At 61.1% G+C, this 26,146-nt stretch overlaps 1 protein-coding gene across 1 annotated transcript; it reads left to right on the top strand.

The window, feature by feature from the left end:
* Window positions 1-126: 126 nt before the first annotated feature.
* On the top strand, window positions 127-26,142 carry LOC117639795. The gene is made up of 7 exons (XM_034375713.1): window positions 127-477; window positions 12,914-13,004; window positions 23,399-23,541; window positions 23,608-23,812; window positions 23,890-24,319; window positions 24,393-24,661; window positions 24,804-26,142. The coding sequence occupies exons 1-7, from the start codon at window positions 457-459 to the stop codon at window positions 25,379-25,381; spliced, it is 1,737 nt and encodes a 578-aa protein (XP_034231604.1). The 5' UTR covers window positions 127-456; the 3' UTR covers window positions 25,382-26,142.
* Window positions 26,143-26,146: the final 4 nt, after the last annotated feature.

The raw sequence follows: 26,146 nt of genomic DNA, 5'->3' as shown, positions 1-26,146 counted from the left end.
CGGAGGGACTTTGAGGGGGAGGGGGGTTCCCAGGCCCCATGCCGGCGCTGCCCGGGTGCCCCACCGTGCCGAGCCGAGGCTGCAGCCGGTACGCCGGTACCTGTCAGTGGGGCCCCAGCCCGCGTCTGGTCCGGTCGGCTCCGCTTCGTCTTGCAGCCCCCCGCGGGACTCCGGACTCCGGCGGCAGCGCGTCCTGCAGCTCGCCAGCAACGCCGTGACCGCCGTCCCCGAGCCGCGGCGCCGCCACCGCGCTGTGAAGCTGCACACCCGAGCAGCAAAGCCAAAACACGATAAAATCGCGAACTTGACGGAAACGCGTTGTTGTGTGAGTGTGTGTGTGATGCGCTAAGCGTCTCGCAGCCCTTGCAGTGTGGGCGAAGCTGGGCGCGGCTCCGAAGGGTGAAGGGCGACCGGGAATGACAACCTAGCGGCCCTTGGACTCCACGCACCGGCGCCATGGCGGGCCACCGAGCAAAGGTAAAAACGGAAACGAAAACAAAACGGAAACAGAAGCCGCGTCGAGTGGGTGGGCTGGGCGAGCGCGCACTCGCACGGTCCATTGGACATCGGTGTCGGACGGAGGACGGACGGGTCATCGCCGTCCCGTCCTCCCGGCCGACAACAGCATGCACGAGGTTCGTGGTTCGAAACCGATGCGCCGCTTCTCGCGACTCGGCGAGTCCGATGTAAGTGGGCGAGACCTCTCACGATGCATTCAGGGATCCGTAGACTCGGCTGGGGCTGCCTGTGTGAACCTGCGCCTCTCTGCGCCTATTTATGCCTAATGCTGGGCATTGTAAAGGAAATGAGAGAAAACGACTGCTACGATTAGTTTTAATTGTGTTGACTGTGGTCCCTTTCAAAGGGACAATCATTCAAATTTCAGTCGATTCGATTAAACTTTTCGAACAGTGTCTGCGAGAGAGACAGAGCGACGAAAGCACCGCCTCCGTTAGTGGGTTCGCACCCCGTTTTGGCTTCCGCGCGCGTGCTTCGTGTTTCGCTGCAGGGAACTGTGTTTATGTACTGACCCGTGATCGGGCCCGCTCCGCGCTCCGCTACTGGGTAGCCGGATAGCACTCTCTCGCCAAAGGCAGCCAGAGGCAGCCAAAGGCCTGAGGTCAGCTCCGTGATTTGATTATGGGCAGCGGTATGATCAGCCGCGCCGCGAAAGGCAACTGCCATTACAAAGGGAGGCGGGGAGGGGAGGCCGCCGACTACACTGTGCACAATAAAAGTGTAACATGAGCGGACGCGAAAAAGAAGCGGTCGTTTTCCGAGCCGGGCTCCAGCAAGCCTGGCAGTCTCTCTTGCACCCATAGGGCGCGAGAGAGACAGAGCGACGAATTTCCGAACAAGCACTGTGTGGCGGCGTCCAAGGCGAGGGTTGTTCCAGGTGCTTATCCCGCCGGGCCTCGTTACACTACTTACTTTTACTCGCGCGGTCCCCACAATGGTCGGGACGAAGGCGAAAATGGGAGGGGGCTGTGAGAAAAAGAGCACGACCTCATGGGAGGCGACGTCCAGCGTCCGGCGAGGTCCGCCTGGAAGTTGCAAAGGTGAAAAAGGGTTGGGGGGAGGGGGGACTCCTCCGTGTGGATGGGATTATCTCGAGGCGTGACTGCGGTGGTCGGCCGGCCGGCCGCCACACTGTCCCGTGGCTGCACGCCGACAACGCCAACAACGCCGACGTGGCGGTGGTGGCGGCCTGCTGACCTGCTATCACGCTGCAGCGTCCAGCTCGCCGTCCAGCTCCGGCAGACGCTCCAGGCCCTCTGGTCGCTCTCTAGCCAGGCATAGCCAGGCCCCAGGCCGAGCTGCTAGCCCTCCAGCCAGGGCTCTGAGGAGAGGCTCTCTAGCCAGGGGCCTTCAGCAGGGCCTCTGCGACATCCTTTTCGACAGAAAGCTAGAGCAGTCCACCAGTCGGTCTCACCTGAGCTGACCACTCCAGCTGACCCCCTCTCTCTTTCTCCAGCTGACGCTCTCCAGCAGACTCCCTGCGAACCAACTCGGCAATACAATCGTCTGGACCATTATCGGCTGCAGCTTCTATAAGCAATTTGCCCGCCTCCTTCCCCTCTCCCTTTCTCTCTCGCTCCGCTTCATTAGGCATGCGACCCGCGCGCAGTGTGGCGGCACCGCCATGTCGCACGGCAGCGCACGGCGGCCGGTCAAATGGGCCGCCCGGCCCGCGCGGCCCCCATTTGTCGACACAGTTTTGTCAGTTCGCCGTCGCGATTGAAGACGCCGCCACTTCGCCGGAAGAGCGCGTTGACAACCGCGAGGCAGAGAAGGAGAAATCGGGGTCGCCTCCGAACGACATGGAGTATGTCACACGCACTGGAAAATAAGTTAAAGTCAATAATCGACTGAAAAAAATCGTGGTTTTAAAAGCTGTTGTCGTTTTTACTAGTGCACTGAGTCCGTCACTACGCGGTGAATAATTGTGATGCGAGGTGGCGGATGGGATGGAATGAGATGGGATTGGACGCGTCTGGCGACTATGCCCGTATTTGGACGAAGCGCAGGTTAGGCCGTCTGTCTCCCTCGCACTCGTGCGGCGTCCCGCGGGGGTGCGACAGAGAGAGGATGCGCGCACCGCGGGAGGCGAATTGATTGGCAGGACTGGAGTTGCTGCGTCGCTGCGTTCGAAAAGCCGGTCCTGGCAATCAGTGCATCGGCCCGACAGTGGCGCTGCACCGCGCTGCACCGCGCCGCGCGTGACTGGATTCGGAAGCATTCGGAACCCGGCGGCACCGCCCGGCACAGCGTGGGTGGCACCGTGTGCGGCAATCGCAGCCGATTCAGAAGCAGGACGCAACAACAACAAAAACATAAACAACAACAACGAAAAGGCAACGCACGGGACGAGTCGAGACTGCAGGAATAAGGACACATCCCGCTTGTCGGGGAGAATTTCGAGTATGCATGTGTGTGAGAATCTGGACTATCTGGAGTATCCCCCCGGCCGGCGAGTCCTGGAAGAGGACGCGGACGCTTCCAGATCGAGTCCTGGACGGTCCTGGACGGTCCTGGACGGTCCTTGCGGAGTGTGCGTGGACAGAATGCGGACGGAGCCGTCACCATGGAGACGGGCCGGTCCCTCGATGGGATGACTTACGCTAACCGCGCGCAAACCATTTCGCAGATCTCGCGAAGCTGATTAATAAAAAGCGTCTTGTTTCCTTGTAGCCGCATCTCCGTTTATTTGTTTATTTTCTATCATTCTTTTTTCTTCTTTCGGTGTACTTGTCCCGACTTGCCCGGTTCGGCCGATGATATCACGCCTTTGAATTTCGCCCGCCACCTTGAGCGCGGCGCCGCCGTCACCGCCTTGGTCACCGCTCAACGAGGAAGCACTCGCCTCGAAAAGTTGGCAAAACGCGCCATTTTATTATTAGCGGTGCACACGCGGATACACTGACTGGATGCACCGTCAGAAAAATAAAGTCAAAATGAAATAAAACAAAATTCAGTTGACGTTATTTTTAGCGAAGTAAATCAAAAACAGAATCTTGTTAAATTTTCGGTATACTGAAAATTTCAATAGAAAATTTCAGTTGAATTTTCAATTGAAATTTAATTGGCGCGACAACAAAGTTAAGTCGAGTGAACTTAATGTTTTTAAGAGGGTAAAGCGCACTCTTTATGAATGGTCTGCCTGCCATTGCGCATCCTGAGTCATCACCCTCGGACACCTTCCAAACGACTCGTTCATTGCCGTGATTAGTTCCCAAGCCTCGCTCTGTCTCTCTCGCACCTGCACGGGACGCCCCACGAGTGCGAGAGAGACAGAGCGACGACTCTCGGCATCGGCCTGCTGCCCGGTGAAGCCACCACCCCGTCAGCTGCCCGCCAATTAATTGATTACCCGGCTTCCTGCCTCTGTGTGAGAGTGTGTGCGTGTGACCGTGACCGTGTGTGTGTAAGATTATGTGGTGGGTGATGTCACCCCTACAGTTTTCATCCCGCCAATATTTCATGCTGACAGACAGGCAATGTCACCCTGTAGGAAGCAGCAGCCCATTGCGTGCGCCAGACATGTGTGTGTTCGTGTGTTTATTATATCTTTTTTTTTAATACTGGATGTAAGATGAGCAGGAGCGTGGCTGCCATGCGAATGAGATAGAGGTCACGCGGGGTCCGCGTCGCTGCATGTGTTACTTTCCGAATCACGCATCACGATTCTCGGTTCATATTCATCGACATTCGCTACTGCAGTTTCCGGTTCCCGTTCGCCTCTGAACAAGTCCAGTAATAGCCGGAGCAAAAGTTAGTGGCAAAAAAAAAAACAAAAAAAAAACAACGCCGTTGCCGGTATTTGAACCCCGGTTGTACGCAAGTCCGCGCACGGTCCGCTTGTTCGGCCCCAATTATCAGACAGACGAATCGGGGCTTTCAAGGACGCTTGCGCCGCAGAGCGACGCGCGGAAGCCGCGGCCCGGAAAAAGGGACACAGTAGGGAACTCGGACGCGGATTCGGATTTTACTCCTGCTGACAAAAACTATGTTGCGATAGGTCAGGACTGTCTGGAATCGAACCCGGGGACAGAACAAAGTGACACATCGCCTGAAATACTTTATTTTTGTTTTGTTTTTCTGCCAAATGTGACTTGTTGCTGGTGATGCTGCGGGTGGCCAGTTATGTAGCGGGTACTGCATGCGCGGCACTTCGGGGCGAGCAGCTGGAGTGGCAGACGCTGGCACCCCCCACCCCCTTTGCGAACAATGGGAGCAACAAGGATGCAGCGGGCACTCCTTTTGAATCATCACCGAGCCCGGCATGGCCGGCACGGCCAGCATGGCCAGCGCTGGATAACGGCAAAGGTGGCGTCCGCGCGGCCTCGGGGACGCCGCGGACGGGGCCGCCGGGCCCGCGCGCCCCGCGAGTGCGAGAGAGAGGGAGAGGCGCGGCGCGCACGCCGCCCCTAGCGGGCCGAGGGCCGAGGGCCCCCGAACAGAGGAGTGTGGTGCCCCGGTGCCCCGTCAGGCCGTCTGGCGGCCGTTGTGCAGCGTGGTCCGAAACGGCACTCTGCACACGGCGTGCTTGGCCGCGGCCGGGACGCGCCGCTCGGACACCTTTTGGCGGCTGCGACGCGACGCCTTGCAAACCCCCCAAACAGGCCGATCTTCGTCTCTCTCGTGGGGCGTCGCGTGGGAGTGCGAGAGAGACAGAGAGACACGCCGGCCACCCGTCCGTCCTCCAGGCCCAGGCTCTGGCCGAGGCTCTGGCCGAGGCCCTGGCCGTGTCCTGTCCGGTTTATGACGGCAGTGCGCAATACTACACCGTTAGTGGCGCTGCGAGCCGCGAGAGCCGCGAGCCGGGATGCACCTGCAGGGCTGCGGCACTGCGGCACTGCAGCACCGCGGCCCGGTGTCTGGTCTGGTGCAGTGCGAGAATGGCACGGCACACACCGCCCGCCCCGCCCCGCCCCCACCGCAGGCCCGTCGGGTCGGTCGGGCCGTGGTCGCGGCGGGACCTGGCACGTAGCCGTCGAGGCGACAGCGGGACGGCTACCGCCCGACACCGACAGCCGCCGGACCTACAAAGTGCAACAATCGCGACCTGTGGTTGACTTATCCGGGCGGGAGGAAGACGTCTGTGACGTTTAGTGCGACTGGAGTTGAAAAGCCGGCGTCCGCGCTCGCTGCAGTGGCTCCAGCGGCTGGACAGCCGGACGCCTAGCCCTTAATGGTAATGGTAATGGCGAGGTAGGCAGCCAGTGCGTGGCTCAGCGCACCCGTGCCGCCGGGCGGCCTACCTCGCAGGCGCGCTGGCTGGCCACACTGCACAGTGTACTGCCGGCCCGAAATGCCGTGCCGACTTGAAGCGCACCCAGGTCGCCGTCGAGGAGAGTGGCGTGCCGCCGGGAAGGCGACGACGGCGACGACGGCGCGCAAAAAAACGCCGACATGAGGCAGTACCGTGTAGGGTCAACAGTTCCCCGAACGCGCCCGACCGACAAACGGACGCCGAAAAAACGAGCAGGGAAAGGAAGGGGGAGACAATGGCCGACCATCATTTCCCGCTAACACGATTTTTGTCGTCGGGATTCTTCTTTTTTTGTGTTTGGTAATTTTTTTTTTCTCTCGCGCGCGTATTCATTTGTCCCGTTCCTTCCACGCGCCGCGGCTGCAGGCCGTCTGGAACAACGCAGTGGGGCGGCGGGGGGTCGAACCAGGTCCCTCTGGCTTCATGCTTTCTCGCGGGAGACGCCACACAATTGGCAGGCATGTCACAGTTCCGGGTTCAAATCGAAATATCAAAATTTGTCCGCGATTAATTTATTTCTTTTTAACGGGAACGGCGTCAACTACGGGGTAATTTAAGCCCCGCCGTCAGCCACGCACCCGTTGTGCCAGGCCCTGAGTGGCGGGGCGGGAGATAATTTTTATTCCCCGCTGGGCGATCCCTTTAAACGCCAAGCGCGATAAGGCAGCCGTTGACGGGATTCGAATCCCGGTGCCGCTGGGGCCGTGCGAGCGTCGGCCAGGACGACGGCGCGTTGACAATTACAACCCCCGTTAGTCCGCGAACCAATTGAGCAGCCAAATCCATTTCTGGCGCTCTGGAAGTCTAGGCGGCTGCAAGGCTGCTCCCGGACGCGTGTGCCAGCGCATCGAGGCCCGGCCACTTGCGATGCCATCAGCAGGAGCTGGTCGGCGCCCCGGTTCCGCGCGGAATCGCTCTGTCTCTCTCGCACTCGTGGGGCGCCCCGCTGGGGTGCGAGAGAGACAGAGCGACGGAACCACACTGTTCTGAATGCTGGTTAACGGCGATGCGTGCGGACGGGGCGGGGGATTAGAGCGCGATAGGCCCAAAGGCGAGGCGGAGTGGAGCAGGTCTATCACCCCCGCATCTCCGCGCCGGGCCGGGCCGCGCCGCGCACCCACCACCCACCAGGCCGGCGCTAAGCCGTCATCCGCAAAGAGGTAGTAAGTGAGTTGTTGTCGGAAAGACTTTGCCCAGCCACGCGGATCGGCCGGTGCGCCCCGCCGGGCTGTCGCTCTGTCTCCCTCGCACTCACGGGGCGGCCCGTAGGCCCACGGCAGTGCGAGAGAGACAGAGCGACAGCCGGCCCGTAATTGGCTGACAAGCGGGAACGAGTCGCCGGCTTTGCCTGGCTTTACCTTTTGTCTCTCAGTCCGGACCGAGTCGAGCCCTTCGAAGGCGTAACGACTCATCCAGGTTAAACTCACGCGGCCTCTTTATGAAACAATTCCAGCGTAACAACTCCGCTTCACTTCGGTCTGGTGAACACAATAAGCATAAGACATTATTGCGCATCGGCCCCCGCGGGCTCGAAACACTTTGACGGCCGGCTGGAGGTTCAAATACCAGCACCAATATTTTTTTTCTTCGTTTTCCTCCGTGTTTTTTCTTCTGCAGCTTGGCAACCGTGCATTAATCAGGGGGTCCCTCGGTACGGCAAGCCGCGGCACACGACGAAAACCGTGACGGCTTTGTGTAAAAGTTACCGTAAACATTATTGCTGCCGACGGGCCGGCAGGGCGACGGCAGGGCTGCCAACAGCAAAGCAGCAGCGCGGCAGCAGGGCGGCCAGTGACTCGGCGAAGTGTTTAAAAGCGCGCGGCGCACGCCTCCGAGCCAGCGCCGCCAACACGACAGCACCAAAACAGAATCAGTCGAACAGGAGTTGTGGGAGGATGGTATGATTAGTGCGTTATAATCGAGGACGGATGATCCACTGTAAAAGGAGTAGCCTGCCGGGCAGGTGAAGGGGAGACGCGACACTAAGGAGGACACCAAGTGGATGGACAAGGCGTCGCCGGGGCAGCTCTCTCGTCGCTCTGTCTCTCTCGCACTCCTACGAGTCGCCCCGCGAGAGCGAGAGAGAGACCGCGCGACGAAAACCACTGTTCGGAATCCGGCTGCAGAAGGCTCGCCATTAAGATTGAGCCGCGCCATGCCTCGCCATCTCGGCATATTTCAAGTCCATCAGCGGCCGGCGTGGCGTTCCCTGTTCCCTGTGGCTTTGGCGCGGCGTCGCGGCGTCGCGGCGTGCTTTCCAGGTCAGCGCGGTGGTCGCGGACACTCGGCGACAGGACAGTCATGGCCTCCTCGCCGATGCAGATCCAGCTCGGTCTCTCTCGCACCCGCAGCGACGCCCCGTGAGTGCGAGAGAGAGGGAGCTCTGCGTCAGGCCGCAGGTTGGACAGGACAGGTGCGCAGCGAGGCGCCTCGAGACAGCGGCGCTATCAGTGGAATGCTCTGCTCTGCGGCGGGGCCGCGTGGCCGACTGGGGCTTGACGACCAGCTAGCAAGGCGTGGCAAGGGATGCACCGCCTGCACTGCTTTGCGGCGCCCCGGATGCAGGCCAGCGCGCCAAGCTACGCCAAGCCGCCCCGCCCCGCCACTAAAAGGACCGCTTGGCACCACCTGCGCCTCGCCGCCATGCCGCCATGCCGACTGGGTAATTGGGCCGCGGGGCGGCAGGCTGTCTCTCTCGCACTCGCGGGGCGTTCCCTAGAGGTGCGAGAGAGACAGAGCGACGACTCTCGGCATGACGGGCCAGGGGCGTAAGGAGATGCGGCCGCGGTGCCAAGTTGGCCGCGGAGGACGACGACGACGACGACGACGGCAGCACGGCAGCACGGCAGCCAGACGTTTCAATCGCCTGCCGGACTGGCGGACGAGCCAGAGAGTCCCGCGACACGCGCCAGCCTCGCGGTGACAAGTTCCAAAAAGCGCCAGAACAGCAATAAAAGTTGTCAATGGTGACTCATTTTGAGGCGACTTTTGTTGTTGTTTTCTTGCAATTATCGCGATGACTCGCCTTCCGTGGGCGGTCCGCGGGGCGATAAAGTGGCTTTTAAGGTGGAAGAGTGAAAAGGATGTGAACCAGCGCGGGACACACTTTCGACCGCCACGCGACGCCGCGCCGCCGTGCCGTGCCGCGTCGTCGCCGAGACAAGCGTCGCCGCCAGTGATGAGCAACGCTGTCTCTCTACTTTCTTTCGCGCCAAAAATTTGCGCCAGCGATCCGGCCCGTCGACAGAGAGACGCCTCTTGTTCCTTTTCCCATTCCACCGGGAGGACGGCGACGACCGCCACGGTGAGGGCCACGATGACGCGCGGCGACATGGCGCGGACAGCGCGCAAAGGGTGCCGCCATGCGTGCGTGTCAGCGTGTGTGTGTGTGTCGTGGTGGTGTGTGCGTGTGGTAGTGTCAAAGGGCCGCGGGACCTTATTGGCGTGTAATGACGCGTCAGGCCCGTATGGCGGTAACGGTAGAGGGTGCACCGTGCAACACGCCATCCCGCGTGCGTGCGTGTGGACATGCACATTCGCACACAGACACACAGACACACACACACGCACATGACCTCACGCCCGTGATATGCTCGTGTCAGTCATATGTCAGCGGGACCACGCGCGCACGCGGACCGTGTGCGTGTAGTGGTGGCGGTACGTGATTTTCCTCTGTGTGCGTGCATGTGTCCGTGTGTGTTTGCATGCCGCGCTCGTCATGTCCGCGCTGCTGTATGTCGGCTGCCCGTCCTCTTCTGTGGTTAGCCCGTCCGCGGGGTCTTCTTCCCTCCCCCACCCCCTCTGCTGCTACTCGTGGGGCAGCATCGCGCGGCGCGCTCCTGTTGTCGGTACGGTACCGTACTTGGCGTACCTCCGCGGGGCCGAGCGGGTCACTGCTGCGGTGCGGAGGGTTCAAGAAGCTCTCATTCTGCCACCACACGCACGCACACGGGAGAAAACACACACGCGGACGGGGGGTTGAGTGAGGCAGGCCCACGCGGATTACGCTGACACACTTTCCAGGGTGTGAAGCTTTTGCCGCGGCGTGTCGTGCCTCGCCTCATGGAGCCCAGCCGTCATGAAGTGGCACCTAAGTGCCCACGGACGCGGCGACGCCGAGGCCGAGACGGTCTCGGGGGCGGCGACTGTCGAGCGAGGGCGTCGCAGTGCGCGGTGCGCAGTGTACGGACTACTTGAGCAGCCGCGCCTCCCGCCTCGCACTGCGAATTTTACAACGCGGCATTACCAACTTGCTCATCAGTGCTCTGGTCGTTATCGCGAATCTCCCTCCGTGAAACGTCACAGCCATCATGAACTCGCCACTGAAATCCGCAATGCCCGACCCGAGCCGACCCCTCCGCGCCGCGCCGCGCCACGCCGATCGTGAGCGTGTCTGATTACCGATCGGGCCGCCGCAGCCTGCGCCGCCGAGGTGTGCGCTGCCAACTACCGGCGTACTCGCGGCTGCTGATTTCTGTCGGACACCCGCGGAGCAGCGAGTGCTACACTGTGCTGTCCGAGTTTCATTTTGGAGTGCGGGCTTTGCCGTTTGGGTTCTAGGGGTCCGTCGTGTTGGAGTCGCAGAATGTTACTCCTGGAGTGGTAGTCCTGGAGTCTGGATGGATGCGAGATGCATACTAAAAACCTGGAGGCTGCTGGAGGCTTCAGGCTGCTAGAGCCTTGGAGCACGGAGTTGCCTGGCGGCAGGCGCGAGACTTTGGTGGGTGCAGCTGGATCCTGGAACCACGGCTGGCCTCCAGTAGTGCCACGCCCCGCCCCGCCCCGCCCCGCCCCGCCACGCCCCGCCTTGACGAGAGGCGCGGCGTGAAAAGATCGGCGCATCACCTAAGCCCCTATTAAACCACGTGAAGGCTTGGCCCCCCGCCTGCACCGCGCGCCTGCAGACTGATTCCTTGACGGTCGCCCCGTCTCTCTCGCACCGCTGCGGAACGCCCCGCGAGTGCGAGAGAGACAGAGCGCTGTTTCGGAACGAGCCTGCTGCACCGCGCGGCCCGCGTGCCGAGGTGCCGAGTGGAATCGGCCCTCGTTACAGAGGAGTGGCCGACACAGTCGAAAAAGAAACACGAAAAAACGCAGTCGTGCATCGTGTTTCGGCGAAGGCGCACGACTGCAGAAAGGGAGGGAATTGAGAACTCACGGGTCACTGGGAGGCGAGCGGCGGCCCCTCTGTGACCTCCAGGTAGGTACACTGCCGCCCGATTCCGAAGGAACGATTCGTCGCACGGCTTCGTTCTTCTGTTCGTACAGGCGCCTGTTTTGTTTCCGCAGCCGCGTTCACACAGTTCCCATCCGAGCGATTCCGTCGCTCTGTCTCTCTCGCACTCATGGGCGTCCCGCAGGGGTGCGAGAAAGACAGAGCGACCCTTCGGCCGCCCGGCAAGCGCCGCGCAGGGCGTCGCAATTTTCCATTAAGTGCAGTGTCGGGTCGGGGCGGGTCGGGGCCGCCCTGCAGGGCCCTGCCTCGCTGACCCGGTGGTCACTGTGTTGGCCGCGTTCACCACGGGTCGTACAGCAGATCGTGACTCTGCTAGCACTGTTTAGGTGTTTGCCGACCGGGCGGGGCGGGGCGGGGCGCGTCGTGTAACCCGGCCCCCGCGCGCTAATCGCTGGGGCGGGGCGTGCAGCGGCGGGGCGCGGCGGGGCGGGGCGGGGGAAGGGGTCGCGAGTATGTGTATTCCTCCAGGAGATGCAGAAGAGGAGCGAACACGGAGCGACAGCTCTAAGGGGTAAAAAAGGAGCAGGACCCGCCACCACGACAGACAAGCGTGTGTGCATGTGTGCAACCGCGCGCGTCTGACTGCACGACAGTGTGTGCGTGTGTCTTTGCGTGTGTGTCTCTGTGTGCATTTGAGGGAGAAAGGTTCCCTGAACGGCGTCCCCGTCCCGTCCGGCAGAGAATGGGAAGAATGCGGTCCATCCGACTACATTCATTACTGCATCGGTCTGTTTATTTGTACCTCGTTGTTTGCGAGGCAGCTCCCGGGACACTGGTGCTCCGTCGCTCTGTCCTTCTCGCACCCCTATAGGGAACTCCCGTGAGTGCTAGAGAGAGAAAGAGACAGAGCAGCAGCCAGGCTGAAATGACACGAGGACCGTGGCAGCAGAGGAGGTGCAGGAAAGGGTAAAGGTCTCCCCACGCCACGCCACGCGCTGAATTTTTCATCCTCTATAAAGAAGACAGAGAGTGGAGGGGGGATCAATCAGTCATTTGAAAGCTGCGAGTCCGTTAGGCCTACGCCGCGAACTGCAATAACGTGCTAAGCGCGGCGTCGCGGCGCCGCCAATCGCAATGCGAATGTGCGCGTTTCGCCGCGTAAACGTGACGACGTGCCGAGCACGCGGGGACACCTCCCCTCTCGCTCCCACCCACGCATCACAACAACAGGAATGAGGCCTGCCCTCCTTCTCTCTCGCACCCCTAGGGGCCGCTCGGGCCGCGTGGTGTGCAGTACAGTGCAGGATGGACGTGCGGACCCCCCATGCCGACATGAAAGCACCGTTGTCTCGTCCTTCTTGACGATGGCGTGGACGGCCTGGACGGCGTGCACGCGGCGGCCGCGGTGAGTCTCGCCCGCTCGAGACGACATGGATCATCTCTGCCCCTCCCGGCCCCCGCCACCGCCTCGGCTAGGCTCGACGAGTCTTTGTTTTACAGCAGATGCGACAAGCAGGCGACAAACCCCCTCCCCCCTCCTGATTAGAAAATGCATTCTCTGCTGCTGTTGTTTTTTTACAGTGCGCGGTTAACGACTTTCTCGCCCCGGCGCTCCGCGTGCTGCCGAGCGATTCAGAAGAGCGGTCTGTCGTTCTGTCTCTCTCGCACCCTTGTGGAGAGCTCCGCGAGTACGACAGAGGCAGAGCGACGAAACGATTCTTCGCACTCGCTCGGCTGCAGCGGGAACCGACAAGAACAAGATGCGATGGCCGGATCAGCTGATGCGGCGATGATGGCTTATAAAACGATCATCAAACGATCCGGACGAAACGAAACGAAACGATCGAAAATAATAAAAGTCGCCTGAGGTTGGCGCTGGCGGCGCTGGCGGCACGCCGCGGGGCTGTCCCTGCCCCGTCACATTCTGCGTCTCACTCCGCGTTTCTTGTCTCTCTCGGTTCCAGGAGGCGCTGATCGGTGCGCTGTGGTCCGTGCTGGCCATCGCGGTCGCGGTCGTGGTGCACCAGGCGGAGCGGGTCGCGGCCCAGCCCTCGGGTGAGTAGAGTAGTCCGGCCGGTCATCGAGTTTCAGTTCGGCGGACTGGCTCACGCCCGCATCGGATTTGGTTTCAGTTTCACGGCATACAGGTCCACAAAAAGCACCCGTGTCAAACGTGCAGTGTTAATAACCAAAAATTGAAACAAAACCTTGAAAATTGTTTTAAATAACCTGATAATAGCAAAACCTAATTTTTTAAATCTGAAGAAAAAGCAATTAAATTTTACAGAAGCATATGCAAGCGTTTCCGAGACAGTCAACTGAAAATTGAAAGTGTTGTCACCGAACGCAGGCCTACACGCCCGCGTTGAAGTCTCCGCAGTCGACGTGAGGAAGAAGGGCAGCGAGGGATGCACCAAGGTGCCGAAGGAGTCCACGCCGTGAAGGGCTGGGCTTGTCCTTGACTCTCGGGGACTGTAATTGGAGCACGGGTCGTGGGCGTCGCCCGTGCGGCACTAGTTTGAGTGCTGTTGTGTTGCCGGCACTGTGAAAGGGGAAAGGGGGGCGGTCGCGCTGCCGGGGCTTTACGACGACCGGGGAAAGGGCGACGACGAAGGAGAAGAAGAGAGAGAAGAAGGAGGAGTGCGCGCGAATTATTGTTCCTCGAAAGACAATGATGGCGATCGTTTTCGCGGCCGGAACCAACCGAACCGATTTGCCGATTTGCCGGCTTTCCCTCTGAGCTCGCCGCGGCCAGTGCGCGCAGGCAGTGCCAGTGGAGGAGACGACGACGGCGTGCTCGGCCAGCTCGGCGTCCACGTGGAGGTGGCGCTGATTCGACAGCCTGGCAGCCGGCGGGGCGAATGTAGGAGGCTCTACGGCCGCCATCTGCCATCCACCGCACTGTTACTCTGTTACTGCCCCGGCTCGGCTCTGCCCGGACCGTACGGCTGAATTACGTCTAACGGACGAAACGAGACGAAACAGGTGACAGCGAAAGTGCGCGCCTTCGCTCGGCTTGATGCGTTTGAAGCGTTTCCCTTCCGAGCAATAAGCCGCCGCGGCAACGGCAGCCTACATAGATAGGATTACGATAGGAAAGCGCCGTCGTTCGAAAGCCGTTCGCCATCTGCTTCTTGTCGCTCTTTCCAGGTCGTGCCGCGCGTCCAGCTTTTTATTTGATTTTGTTCTTATTTTTACGCGCGGCAACCGTTCCGGCGCGAGCAGACACGAGTGCGACTGTAACACGGCGCCAGCCGAACGACAAAGAGGATGCCCAGGAATGTCGGAGGCTCTCGTTTTTCTATCTTTCTCTCTTTTTCCCCTTCTCCAATCGATCCGGTAGCGCAGTGTTTGTCCACACGGCGACGCGTAGCTGGAACGATAAAATCGATGGCGTTATCGAGCCCTTACGACGGACGGGGCCGAAAATGGACAAAAGCGATGCCCGCCGCGTGAAGTCCTGACGACCAGGAATCCGCCGAGTGGTCGGCCAATTCATGGCGAGGGTCGTTGTCGCTGCCGTTGTCGGGACGGTTTCCGCCGCGGGTCGTCCGGGCCGCCCGGCAGGTAGGCAGCCCCAGTCTGCTCCACACACCCCTGCGTCTGAGTTGCCTACCCGCCAGGCGCTCAGAGCCACCCCGTCCACTTGCGCTGTCTTGCCACTTCGATTTTCTTCAGTTTACATTTTGTTTTTGTTTGTTTTTTCGAGTTTTTTTTTCGTCGTGCCGCTGCCGCCGTGCGTTGCGCGCCAACGTAATAGCGTATAACATCTGAGGCGGGCCAACCCGGCGGCGTGGCGAGGCGTTTCCGGCGGAGTGCATCGTGGTCCTCCGTGCCGCGCCGTGCCGTGGGTAGGGAGCCGCCCATGGATACCCCGCCAACAAACTGGATTCATTTTCTCTCCCGTTCCGCACGACGTTGGCGATCTAGGCTAAAAACGGCCGTTCATACACGAGCAGAGCGGCAAGCGGCGCGGCGCTGTTGGCCACTTTACAAACTGCGTGCTTATCGTCGTACCGTTAAAATCGAAACAAGCAGGTGAAAAAATAGTTTTGTTGACTGTACGAGCAGTCTGTAAGAACTCACTTCTTAGTGCGTGCGTACCGAGCACACAGCTACCTCTCGGCAGACTGATGAACCCGTCGCGAGTGTCGGGGACAATGTTTGCGCAGCAGCGTCTCTGTCTATCTCGCACCTTACCACCAAGTGCTAGAGAGACTTGTTCGGCATCGCTCTGCCGTCCGCTTCGCCACACAAACCGCGCGGCCGTGGGACGCCGCCGCCGGGAATCGAACCCGTGACCGACAGCGAATCTGGTTCAAGGGGGCGAGCAACAATAAAGTTGGCGCGAGATGGCGCTGCAGTCGGCCTGCCGTCCGGCTGATAGTGCACTGTAGGGCCGGCGTACGGTATGTGCGGCCCGCTCCGAGTGTTCGAGTGTAGTGTGATTGTTGCCTCTACCCACGGTGCGGCCCTCTGCGGGCTGCTTCCGAACAGTGCCCTCGTCGCGCTGTCCCCCTCGCACCCTGACGGGGCACCCCACGAGTGCGAGCGAGACAGCGGCTGTCGACTGTGCGACCATTTTTGCGATTGTTTCGCGTTGACGAGAGAAAAAAGGGGGTGGGGGCACAGCCGGGGCGCGGCAGTCTCGTTATAACTATTGCGGGCATCCATTTCTTTTGTGCGCCAGTGCAGGCCAGCCGTATGCCGCCAGGCTGACCGTTTGGCGTGTGGGACTCCGCGAATGAATTTCCCATACCGCGGAGAGCAGAGTGATGCATGTGCACGCGCATGCATGGAAACGTCCGTAAATGGCGTAACGGCCCGGCCAGGAGGAAGACAACAGCAGCGGTCAAAATCCCTCTCGCGTCAAGGAAACGGAGCAGAAAACGCGGCGGTGAGTCCGACTGACTCGCGGTTTGCTGGAACTGGATTTTCGAGACGGCGTGCCGCCGCGACGGGGTGAAGCAGTGACGGAGTGACGGAGGGACCGACGGACGGAACGGCGCGGTTTAATGACAAAGTTCACAGGTGGTTAGAGCCAGGCGAAGGTGCAGGCAAACAGTATGATGAGGGGAGAACAAGATTCAAACAAGTATTACCCGCTATCCATGCGCAGCAGCCTAGTGGCGGGGAGGAGGGAAGTGGAGGGGGAGGGGGGCAGGTGTGAGTCACACTAGACTAGCATGGCAGGAATACATTTCGCGGTTTGCGGGAACATCCACAACCGACGCGCGGTAACAGGCCCGCTACTGCAAACACACTCACACATACACACGTTGGCCGGCGGATTATCGGTGCCGATAACGACCAGGCTATCTATTGGCCGCGCGGCGCCACTGCCATGCACTGCTGGATCCGCTGCAGCCCTGTTGTCATGGAAATGAAGCGGCCAAGCGGCGAGAAAGATGTCAGCTTCCGGGATGGGCCGCTAACGGGACGGTCCTCTCCTGTCTGTCTGTCTGTCTGTCTGTCTGTCTCTGTCTGATTGCCTAGACGTATGTTTGACTGTGTGTCTGTATCGTGTCTGGAAAGTCTGTCTACGTCTGTCTGTCTGTAGTTTCCTCGATGTGAAAGGTGCACAGCCCCCCGTCCCAGGCTAAAATAAGGCGAGGGCGTCCAAGGGAAGGCCCCAAGGCCGTGGCGTGCGATGCTCGCTTCACTGCGCCCCCACCCCCTCCCCCCGCCCCCTATCCCTCGTCCGCCCTCACGAGGAGCGTATGCACCCAAGAAGCAAGGCGGGGCGGGGCGGGGCGGGGCCCGACTCATTGTTGCCGGCTGAGCACCAGCGAGTGGCCGTCTGGGAAATCTACATAACAAGACAAAAGAAGCGGCGAGGTTTATGAAAAAGAAAGTGTTTGGATGTGCGCATGCGCACTAGTTTGCAGTAGTGCGACTTTTGCTGTGGGAATGGCGAAAAAAGTGGAAGCTTGGCGGCCAGACGCAACGCAGCTAAAAAAGAAAGGCAAACAAAAAATAAATGTAAGGCGCGTTGCGTGACTGAATGAATGGCAGTCGTTATTTCGAGGTTTCAATTAACTCGCGCCGCGATTCAGACTTCCAGGGCGTCAACCGCGACTGCCTTTCCACGCCTCGCGTTCACACTCGGGGAGCCTTCGGGTGGAAACAGAAATGGGAAGAAAATGCCGGGTTTCGAACGCCGGTCCCCAGAGTTGGTAGTCGGTGCCTCAACGCTCTCGGCCATCGGTGCCGCAGGGAGACACTTAACGTCCCCATCGCTTCGATTTCCACGCCCCGATGACGCGACGCGTTCCCAAGGATCGCCTCGTCGCTCTGTCTCTCTCACACTGTCTGCGGCACACCCCATGAGTGCGACGAAGACAGGGCGACGAAACTCTTCTTCGGAGTCAGGTGGCTGTGCAGCAGTCCGCCCTGCAGGAATGTCAAAGACAGAATCGGTAACAGTGTAGTGGCAGCGGTGGGGCGCGGAGGGGGAGTTGAGGGAGGCAGACCGTAGCGAGACGCCGACGTGAGGCGAGCCAAGCGGCGTGGCGGGGGAGGGGGGGCAGTGTCATTGCCGCCTCTGCTACTGTTCACCGGCCTGCAACTCAAGGACGCGAGTGGCCCTGGCTGCCCTGGCGTGTGTCCCTGAACTCCACATTTGTCAACTCGTTCTTCTTCTCTTCTTCTTCTTCTCCTCCTCCTCTTTCTCCTTCTCGAGCACGTGCTGCTGCTGCGCCTCCGCCAGGATAAATGATAATTCCCTCGCGGGTCCTTCGTGTTGTCCGGCCTAATCGCGCGCCATGACACTGTCATTTCCACACGCCGGGCCGCCATCTATCACGCACGCACACACACATTCACACACACGCAGACTGCACACGGTAATGTTTCTCCGTTTTACCCCCGCGGCCGTAAATTAGGCCCCGGCGTATTGGTGGCCGCGCCATGGCGTTAGTGGCCGGCAGAGGGCGTTGTAAGCGAGGCTGTAAGCGGCCGACGTGCAGGGCCCGCGGCTCGAGGACTCGGAGCCCAGAGGGCTGCAGCACTCGCACGGCGGAATCTCGGCTAAGAAATTGTTTGAAATAGTAGTGGAAATGTTCAGGACTGTATATGATAGTGACCGGCGACGCTTTCGGAGCTTCTCGGGAAAGTACAGTCCGTCTTGGAGAGTCCCCGGCCGCCGCGCCTTTACTGGAGCGTGCGGCCGCCCTCCATTTTTCCCGCCAAAATGGCTCAATTTACAGTGCGGCGGCGGGAAAAAAGGCGGGAAGGGCCGCCCGTTGACACGTGCCCCTGACGGGGACTCGAAGCGGACGACCCACTATGAGACGCGGCCAAAAAGGGGGGATATTATCTTTTTGAAGAAGCGGCCGGGGCCGGCCTCTCTTCCTGTGGTCCTTCGTCTCTCTTTCGGTGGCTTTTCGGCTGTCCGTTGTCCGGCTTCGTGACTGCGGAGTGAGTGCGCGCAGCGGGCCGCGCTGCCTGCACCGCCGCCTTGTACGGCGGGGTCCTTTTGGTCCTTTTGCCCGGACGGGGCGGCCGTCGTGCGTCCGTCCGCGAGTCGGCGAGACCGCGCGCTGCTAGCGTACCGGCATCGTACCGGGCACCGCCGTACGGTACACGCGTGACTTCCAAAACCAGACCGCTTAGACAACGACAACGTGCAGCGCGCAGCCCAGTGCCTTACTTAGGCACGCCATTAAAAACTAACAAGGGCAGCGCGCCAGAAATCGGCCGCTCCTCGGCGATTTTGCGCGACTTTACGCGACTCTAGCGCCCCCTGGCGGAGGGAGGGCGGAGCGGCACTCGCACTCAGCGGCGGGCCCGATTTCCGCATAACCGATCTCAGAACTTCGTTGTCGTGCGTGGCACAACCTAACCTACCCTTACGCATCCTAAACAAAGCCAAGCTAACCTAACTGGCCGACGACGAGACACCGACTCCCCGATTCTGGCGCCGGCCGCCTCAAGCTTGGAGAGCCACTCCACTGCGGGACTGGCGGGGCAGGCCGGGCAGGCCGGGCAGGTGGCTGCAGTTACGGCCGATCCGTAATCGCTGCCGCAGTTAAACACAGGAAGGAAAGGAATCGTTAAATCGATGCGTTTGTTCGCGGACGGCGGACCAGCACATGCAGCGGGCTGAATCCGAGGCGCGCTCACCGTCTCTCTCGCGCCCCAACGGGACGCCCCACGCGTGCGAGAGAGACAGCAAGAGGCTCAGTTATTCGGAATCAGCCCGCAGGGGAACAAAGACGGGCCCGGCCGGGTCGCTGCCGGCCGCTCGCTCGCTCTGCCCGGCTCTTTTGCTTTTTCTTTGATCTGCACACCCAAAGTTTGAAATTCCCGCCCCGCCCCGCCCCGCCCCGACCGGCTTTTGTCGGACGGAGACGCCGCTCACAGGGGCTCGTGGGGGCAATGCGCTACGCCGTCGGAAAACGCCGGGGAGTCGCAGAGGTGCAGTGGTCTCTCCTTCGGGTGGAGACACCTCGAGCTTCGCAAACAGTTAACAATGAGTTTTGATTTTGATTCTTTTTTTTGGAAGTTGTCCCGTTTGACGAGCCAATCGGCTTGGTGTGGACGCCCTGGGGGCGCCCCGGGGCCGCCGCGGCTTCCTCCTCGAGCCTGGAGTCCCGGAGCGCACCGTGCAGTGCAGTGCCATACCGCGGCGGGCCAGGCGGCCTAGGCGATCCGATCGAAACACGCAATAAATCGATACGTCGATAAAACGATACATCGATACATCACGCGAGGGGCCTCTTTGTTGCGAGGGGCCACTTCGGGCGCGCGTGACGTTTCGATTGCCACCGAGGGCCTGAGGCGGCCTGAGGCCCTGCCCGAGGCGCCCGAGGCGGCCCTCCGTCTCTCCGGCCCGTGAGTGCGACAGAGACGGAGCGGCGAATGCAACCCGCTGCAGCGCGGCGTGCAACAGTGTAACAGGGACCAAGGATGGGATCGTTGAACCGCGGACACGCCCTTCATCCTTTATTTCGTGGAGGAGCCTAATTATCGGCACACAGGGCCAAGGCCTCTCTCTCTCCTCTCTCTCTCTCTCTCTCTCTCTCTCTCTCTCTCTCTCTCTCTCTCTCTCTCTCTCTCTCTCTCTCTCTCTCTCTCTCTCCTCAACGCGGCGCCCCGTCAGTGTGAGAGAGACGGAGCGACGAAGTTGGCACTGCAGGAGCCTGGTGGGAAACAGAATGGAAGTAATGTGTGCTGTGACTGCCTTGCCAGGTAAAAGTTTTAAAATGTTTTTTTCGGCAAAGAAATTTAATTTTTTGAATTGACTTTTTGTTCTCTGGGGGTGAATCGCATTTTAAAACTCGTAAGGCCTGTATACATAGTGAAGACAAAGTGGCGGGCCTGCCTGCCTGCCTGCCCGGCGGGGCGACTCCGGTCAAGTTTGAGTTACGACCTCTCGGGACGACTTCCCCGCCGAGCGCTGCAGCGCGGCACGCTAGTCCATAAACCGCGGGAACCAATGCAGTGCTCTGTCTCTCTCGCACACCTACGCGACGCCCCGCGAGTGCGAGAGAGACAGAGCGACGAAAGCAAACTCAGCCTGCCGACGGCGCAGGGTGGGGCACCCACTATCGAGAGACGCTCCGATTGGCCAGTGTCGAAATCGAAAATGAAAACGAGAAGAAGAGCAGGATCTGTGCTCTCCTTGTCTCTGTCGCACTCATGGAGCGTCCCGCCAGAGTGCGAGAGAGGGGGGGGGGGCTCATCGGTCGCTGTTCGCCGGGCCGCCGGGCCTACGGCTGCGCTAGCTGGGCAAGCCGCGCTAGCCGCCAGCCCTGCTCCGGGCTTCGCTGGGCTTCTCTGGACTTCGCTGGGCTTCGCTGGGCTTCGCTGGGCTTCTCTGGACTTCGCCCGGCTTCGCTGCGAGTCGGGCTGTACGCTGCACGTTGTCAGTCACATGGTCACGGTTCAGCGGCCTGCGGCGGCGGCCCGGCGCGGCGGTGTTCGGTTACTGAGAAAAAACACGAAACGAAATAAAAACGCGTTTTACAGCATATTTGACCAGCCGGCCGTGTTTTTAGCCGGCAGGCTCGCCGCTGTCTCATAACACGGCAGAAACACGAGCGCGCTGTTAAAATTGAAAGTTGGGTGCGCGCGGCGGTCTGCGCAGCGATACGCTCCGGCGTCCGAGGTTAAAGCCCTGCCGGGCCTGCCGGGCCTGCCGGGCACTGCCAGGTGGGGACGCGACGCGTGGGCGGTACGGAGGGAACGGACGCCACGGCACGTCACGGCACGTCACGTGACGAGGCGGCGTCACGCCGATAGACAGCAGTAGTCACAATCCGGCCCCCGCATCCCGTCCGGCCGATTTACCTTGGGCCTAAATCCCCTGTCTGTCTGTCTGTCTGTCTGCCTGTCTGTCTGTCTGTCCTGTCCGTCTGTCTGTCTGTGGGTGCTTCCTCTGGCGCCGCTGGCACAGGAAACAGCTCTCGGCGTGGACCGTGGCCACCTGTGCGTGCCGCGGGGCTATCTCCCTCTTTCCCTCTCTTTCTCTTTCTCTTTCCACCGCGCCGCCAACGCCGCCATCGTCACCACACGCCGCAGCCGGCGCCGCGACACTGGTGGACACGCGCCGGGGAGCCGCCCAGGGCGTGCTTGCAGTGCAGTGGGCACGCCGAGCACGGCGGCGACGGGGTTCGTGAACCGGCACTGCATCGGGTAATGACTGCAGCGAGGCACTCTCTCGCCGCTCATTCCGAAAGGGCTTTATTCGGTGTCGCTCTGTCTCTCTCGCACTCGCGGGCCGTCCCCTAGGCCGCAGGGGGTGCGAGAGAGACAGAGCGCCACAGGACGTCGGTGACGGCCAGCGCCTTCCATCCCGCACGCACCTCTTGCAAAAGACCCCCCCCCCCCCTCGTGGGCTTCCGGCCTGGATGTGTTGGTTGGCCGCCAGCCCCGCGTAAAGTTTTTACCACCCGAAGCAGCCGATAAGCAGGTAGTTAAGGCGGCTGCGAACATCCTCTCGAGAAACCCTTCTCGCGACGCGGGACGGATTTCGGACGTCAGATTGATCCCGTTCATCCCGTGCATCCGTCTTCGCGGCTTCCCGCCCGGCGGGCAGGCCGCCCGGTGGCACGGCTGCGTGGAGCTGCAGCGGCTGCCTACCCTGCACGGCGTCTCTGTCCTGCTCTCACCCGCGTGTTCGACCGGCCCCGTGGCGCCTGGGAAAGGAGCAGCCATTACGGAACGCAATGGTCCCGAACGCCCCACAACGGGCTGGCGGCGTCTCGCTCGCACTGCCGCGGCCCCGCTGCGGCCCCGCTGCGAGTGCGAGAGAGACGGCAGACGGCACGACATAATGGCTCGTCATAAGGCGACGAAAGGCGAGGCGATGTCGCCGGCCGTCGATGTGGATCGCCGCTCCGCCGCTTTCCAAGACGATTCCCGGCCGGCATGCTGCCTTGGTGTCGTCGTGCCTCGCCCGTCCCGCCAGCCCGCCACGGCCGGTCATCACAGTGTCACGGAGCCGGCGGAGCCCAGTGTGTTTCTAGGTCGGAATCGGACCATCGGACCGGAGTCGCGGGCCCGGTCGGCGACCGAATCCGAATCGGGGATCGGATCAGGGTGAAGGCACTTCTGCAGCGTAGCAGTGTCCATACGACTGAGAGTTGGTTCCAGTCTCCGAATCGTCTTGGACAGAGGAAATGCCCTTTGGCAGAATAAATGTTTTCGGGTAGAAGAAGTGGTTTTCGGCAGGAAAAAAAAACTCGGTTGCCCGGTCCCTGACCCGCCATGCTCCATGCTGGGTCCATGTGAAGTGAGATGTGACGGCCGTACCGCGGCTAAAGCGAGCTAGCCCACACGCTGACTCTTTTCGGTTTGCTGGTCACACCACGCCGCGCCACGCCACGCCGCTTGGTTTCAGCGTAAAATGTAGGCCAGCGACTTTTGCATCGGGAAAAGTATAACTCGGCAGTCCTCCACTAAAAAGGCCCGACGGGCCGGTAACGGTATGCAGCAGCGCCAGCAGCCCCTATTATGCACTATGCGCCGTGTAGTGCGCGGGCTGCCCGCGTCGCTCCGTCTCTCTCGCACTCGCGCGGCGCCGCGTGAGGGTGCGAGAGAGACGGCAGTGTGCCAGTGTGTATAACAAGGCCCGAGATATTCATTATTCGCAGTCCTGCCGGCCCTTGGCTGGCCCTTGGCCATTGGCTGCCGTCGGCCTGGCCAATAAGTGTCCCTTCATCCTCGGCGTCCTCGACATGCACGGGGGGAGTTCCAGGTTCCAGGTTTTAGGAGGCCGCCTCGCTGGAGTCGCTGGACGGGGACCGACGGGGACCCATTAGGGGTAAATCACGCGTTGTCCGCGGATAGGCGAACCAGCTGGAGCCCCGCCTCCCCGCCATGGTCACTTGCCCAGGTTGACGGCACCGCTTTGTCCGGCCGGCCCACCCTGTCGTCGCTGTCTCTCTCGCTCTCGCGGGGACTGCTAGCTGACCGGCATGTCACCCTCCTTGTCCGTGTTGCAGAGGTCCGCGCGCTGTCCGCCGAGCCCGACTTCCGGCAGGTCTCCCTGCACTGGCTGTACCCGCGCCGCGCCTCGGACCTCTTCGCCTTCCGCCTCGACTACTGCGAGCTGCAGGCCTGGGGCGTCAACCGGTGCCGCACTAAGGTGAGCCGCCACTCTTTTATACTACCTAAAAGTGTTTCCTGTCTAACGAACCCTGTGCTCCCGCAGATGGTGGACGCCCCTCCGAGGCCGGCCGTGGTGTCGGGGCGCGCGGCCCAGGGCGGCGAGGACCTCTCCGAGTACGGCGCCGTGGTCACGGGGCTGCGGATGGCCACCAACTACACGTTCAGCGTGGCGCCCGTCGAGGGGCGGCTGCAGCAGCTGAGCCCCCGGAACCGGCACGCCAGGACCATCATGGCGCCCACCAAGGGCTGTGAGTGGCCAAAGATTCCGTTTCGTTTGCAACGATTTGCACAGGCAAGCTAACCCCTTCCTCGCCCTTCTGTCCAGTCTCCGCCCGCGCCACGCTGTGCCTGCCCGACGTGTCCGAGGTGGAGGTGCACACCGGGCCGCACTTCAGCGGCCGCATCGCGGTGGAGGCCAACGAGGACTCGACGGCGCCGCCAGTGTCCGCGTGGCGGCGCGGCGACGACGGGGACCCCGAGGCGCGGGGGCTGAGCGGGCTGGGCGGGCTGGGCGGGCTCAGCGGGCTGGGCACCAAGGCCGTGGACGAGCCGTGCGCCGTGGCGGGCGACGCGTCCAGCCCCAGGGAGTCGTACACGCTGAGGATCGACCACCGGCGCTGCGGCAGCCACGTGAACCGCTCCACCGTGGCCACCTTCATCCTGGTGCAGGAGAACCTGCCCATCCTGACGCACTCCACGAGGAGGTTCCTGGTGCTGTGCACCTTCCAGCCCGACGCGCTCATCGTGCGAGCGGGGTAAGCCGACCCTCCGTGGAGACGAAGTCAAATCGTTCTCCGTTGCTGATTTTTTTTGTGCTGTTGCTTGCAGTATCAGCCTGCCCACCGTGCACGGCGAGCACCGCAACCGGGAGGACCTGGGCGAGCCAGCGCACGGCAACCAGCTGGGCGGCGGGCGCGGCGCGGCCACGGGCGTGGGGGTGGGCCCCGCGGACGTCATGGCCTACCAGCTGCAGCAGGGCCTCGAGGGCGACGAGGACGTGCACGCCCTGGGGCTGACGGTGCCGTCGCACGGCGTCGCCAACCGCCAACAGCGCAGGCACGCCGGCCGCGCCCTGGGCCTCGGCCAGGACGGCGATGGTGAGTGAAGCTAGCAGCTAGCAGCCCGCGCGGCAGGCAACCCGACGGGACGCCTTCTCGGCGGGCGGCCTACCCCGTCGATGACAGGCGCTAGACCGAGGGCGAGAGCACACACTTACAACTTTGCCCTTCCTCCTCGCAGACTCCCCCGAGCACGGCGACGCGCACGAGGCCCAGGTCGTCCTAACCAGCGTGCTACTCGTCAGCGGCGTCGTCTTCCTGGCCGTCGCGGCCTGGTGGTTCGCGCCGCGTAGAAAAGCGACCGGCGAGGACGGCGCGCTGACTGACGACTCGGCGTCCACCGTCTCCGTGTACCAGAACTACGAGAACTCGCTGCGGGACTCGGACTCGTACTCCAGCATCGGCACGGTGGGCACGGTCAACAGCAGCATCCTGAGCACGCTGTCGCGCCACCACTGGGCCTACGCCACGCCGGCCTCGGAGCTCGCCGGCGACGCCAAGGCCACTGCCAAGGCCAAGGCCGCCCTCAAGGACGACGAGTTCGGCGAGGTGCGGCCGAGGTTCGCGGACGACAACGAGCAGCCGCCGTCCAGCCTCGTGTTCGCCATCCGCCTGCCAGACACCACGGGGGCCGTCGCCGTCCTGCCCAGGGCCACGGCCCCCGTGGTGGTGCCCGGCGACAAGACCAAGAAGCAGGACGCCGTGTCCGTGTGCTCCGTGTCCATCGGGGAGCCGGAGAGCATGTCCTCGGACGCCTGAGGGGAGGGACTCCCATGCGAGGACAAATCCAACCGCTCAGCCACCGAGCCCCCTCTGCACCCTCGGCCGTGTATGGAAAGGGTTTTTCTCGTCGCGATAGCCGAGAGGAAGTGGGAGGCTTTGTACGATTGGTTGCCCACCTCTCCGGCGCCAACTTCCGTCACCGTCACGCATTTACTGCCTTATGTTTTTGCATGCTCGTTAAAGACTTTAAAAAAATCTTGCTTATTTTATCTATGTGTTAGTGGATGTGCCCCGAAAAAGGTACTTGTTCCTTCAACAACTAATGTGCCTGATTAAGTGGCTCTTTTGTGATATGTCAGTAGTTTAACATTTTGTCTGAATGTGATACACCAGCCTTTTCAAAGCTTTGTGGAGTCACTTTAAAACGTCTTACTGTTCAACATGTGGCAAATTTGTAGCCAGTATCTTCTCCATTATCTTTGGCATGGGGCATAATCTAGAGGCAAGAGTTGATCTCTAGAATTACTTTTACAGCTTTGGTGTTGGATTTCTCTTTTCCCCCCCATTTTGGTTAAAGAAATACTCTAACTAACAACTTGTAGATTGAGAATTATTTACTTCCAGAAGCAACTTTTACGTATTAACAAAGTATTGTTCCATTGATAATGGAGAATTTACGCTCGTACATAATAATGCCCAATTTACTGAGATATGCGCTATTTATAGATAAGTGTAGTTATGATGATTTGTCAAGCTAATAATATTGTGAATCAAAATAAAGGAATTCTGATTTAATTTAAA

The sequence above is a fragment of the Thrips palmi genome, unplaced genomic scaffold, assembly GCF_012932325.1.
Source record: "Thrips palmi isolate BJ-2018 unplaced genomic scaffold, TpBJ-2018v1 HiC_scaffold_11, whole genome shotgun sequence".
Taxonomy (NCBI): domain Eukaryota; kingdom Metazoa; phylum Arthropoda; class Insecta; order Thysanoptera; family Thripidae; genus Thrips; species Thrips palmi.
Note: the sequence above shows the minus strand (reverse complement) of the source record. Positions and strands in the feature narration are given on the sequence as shown.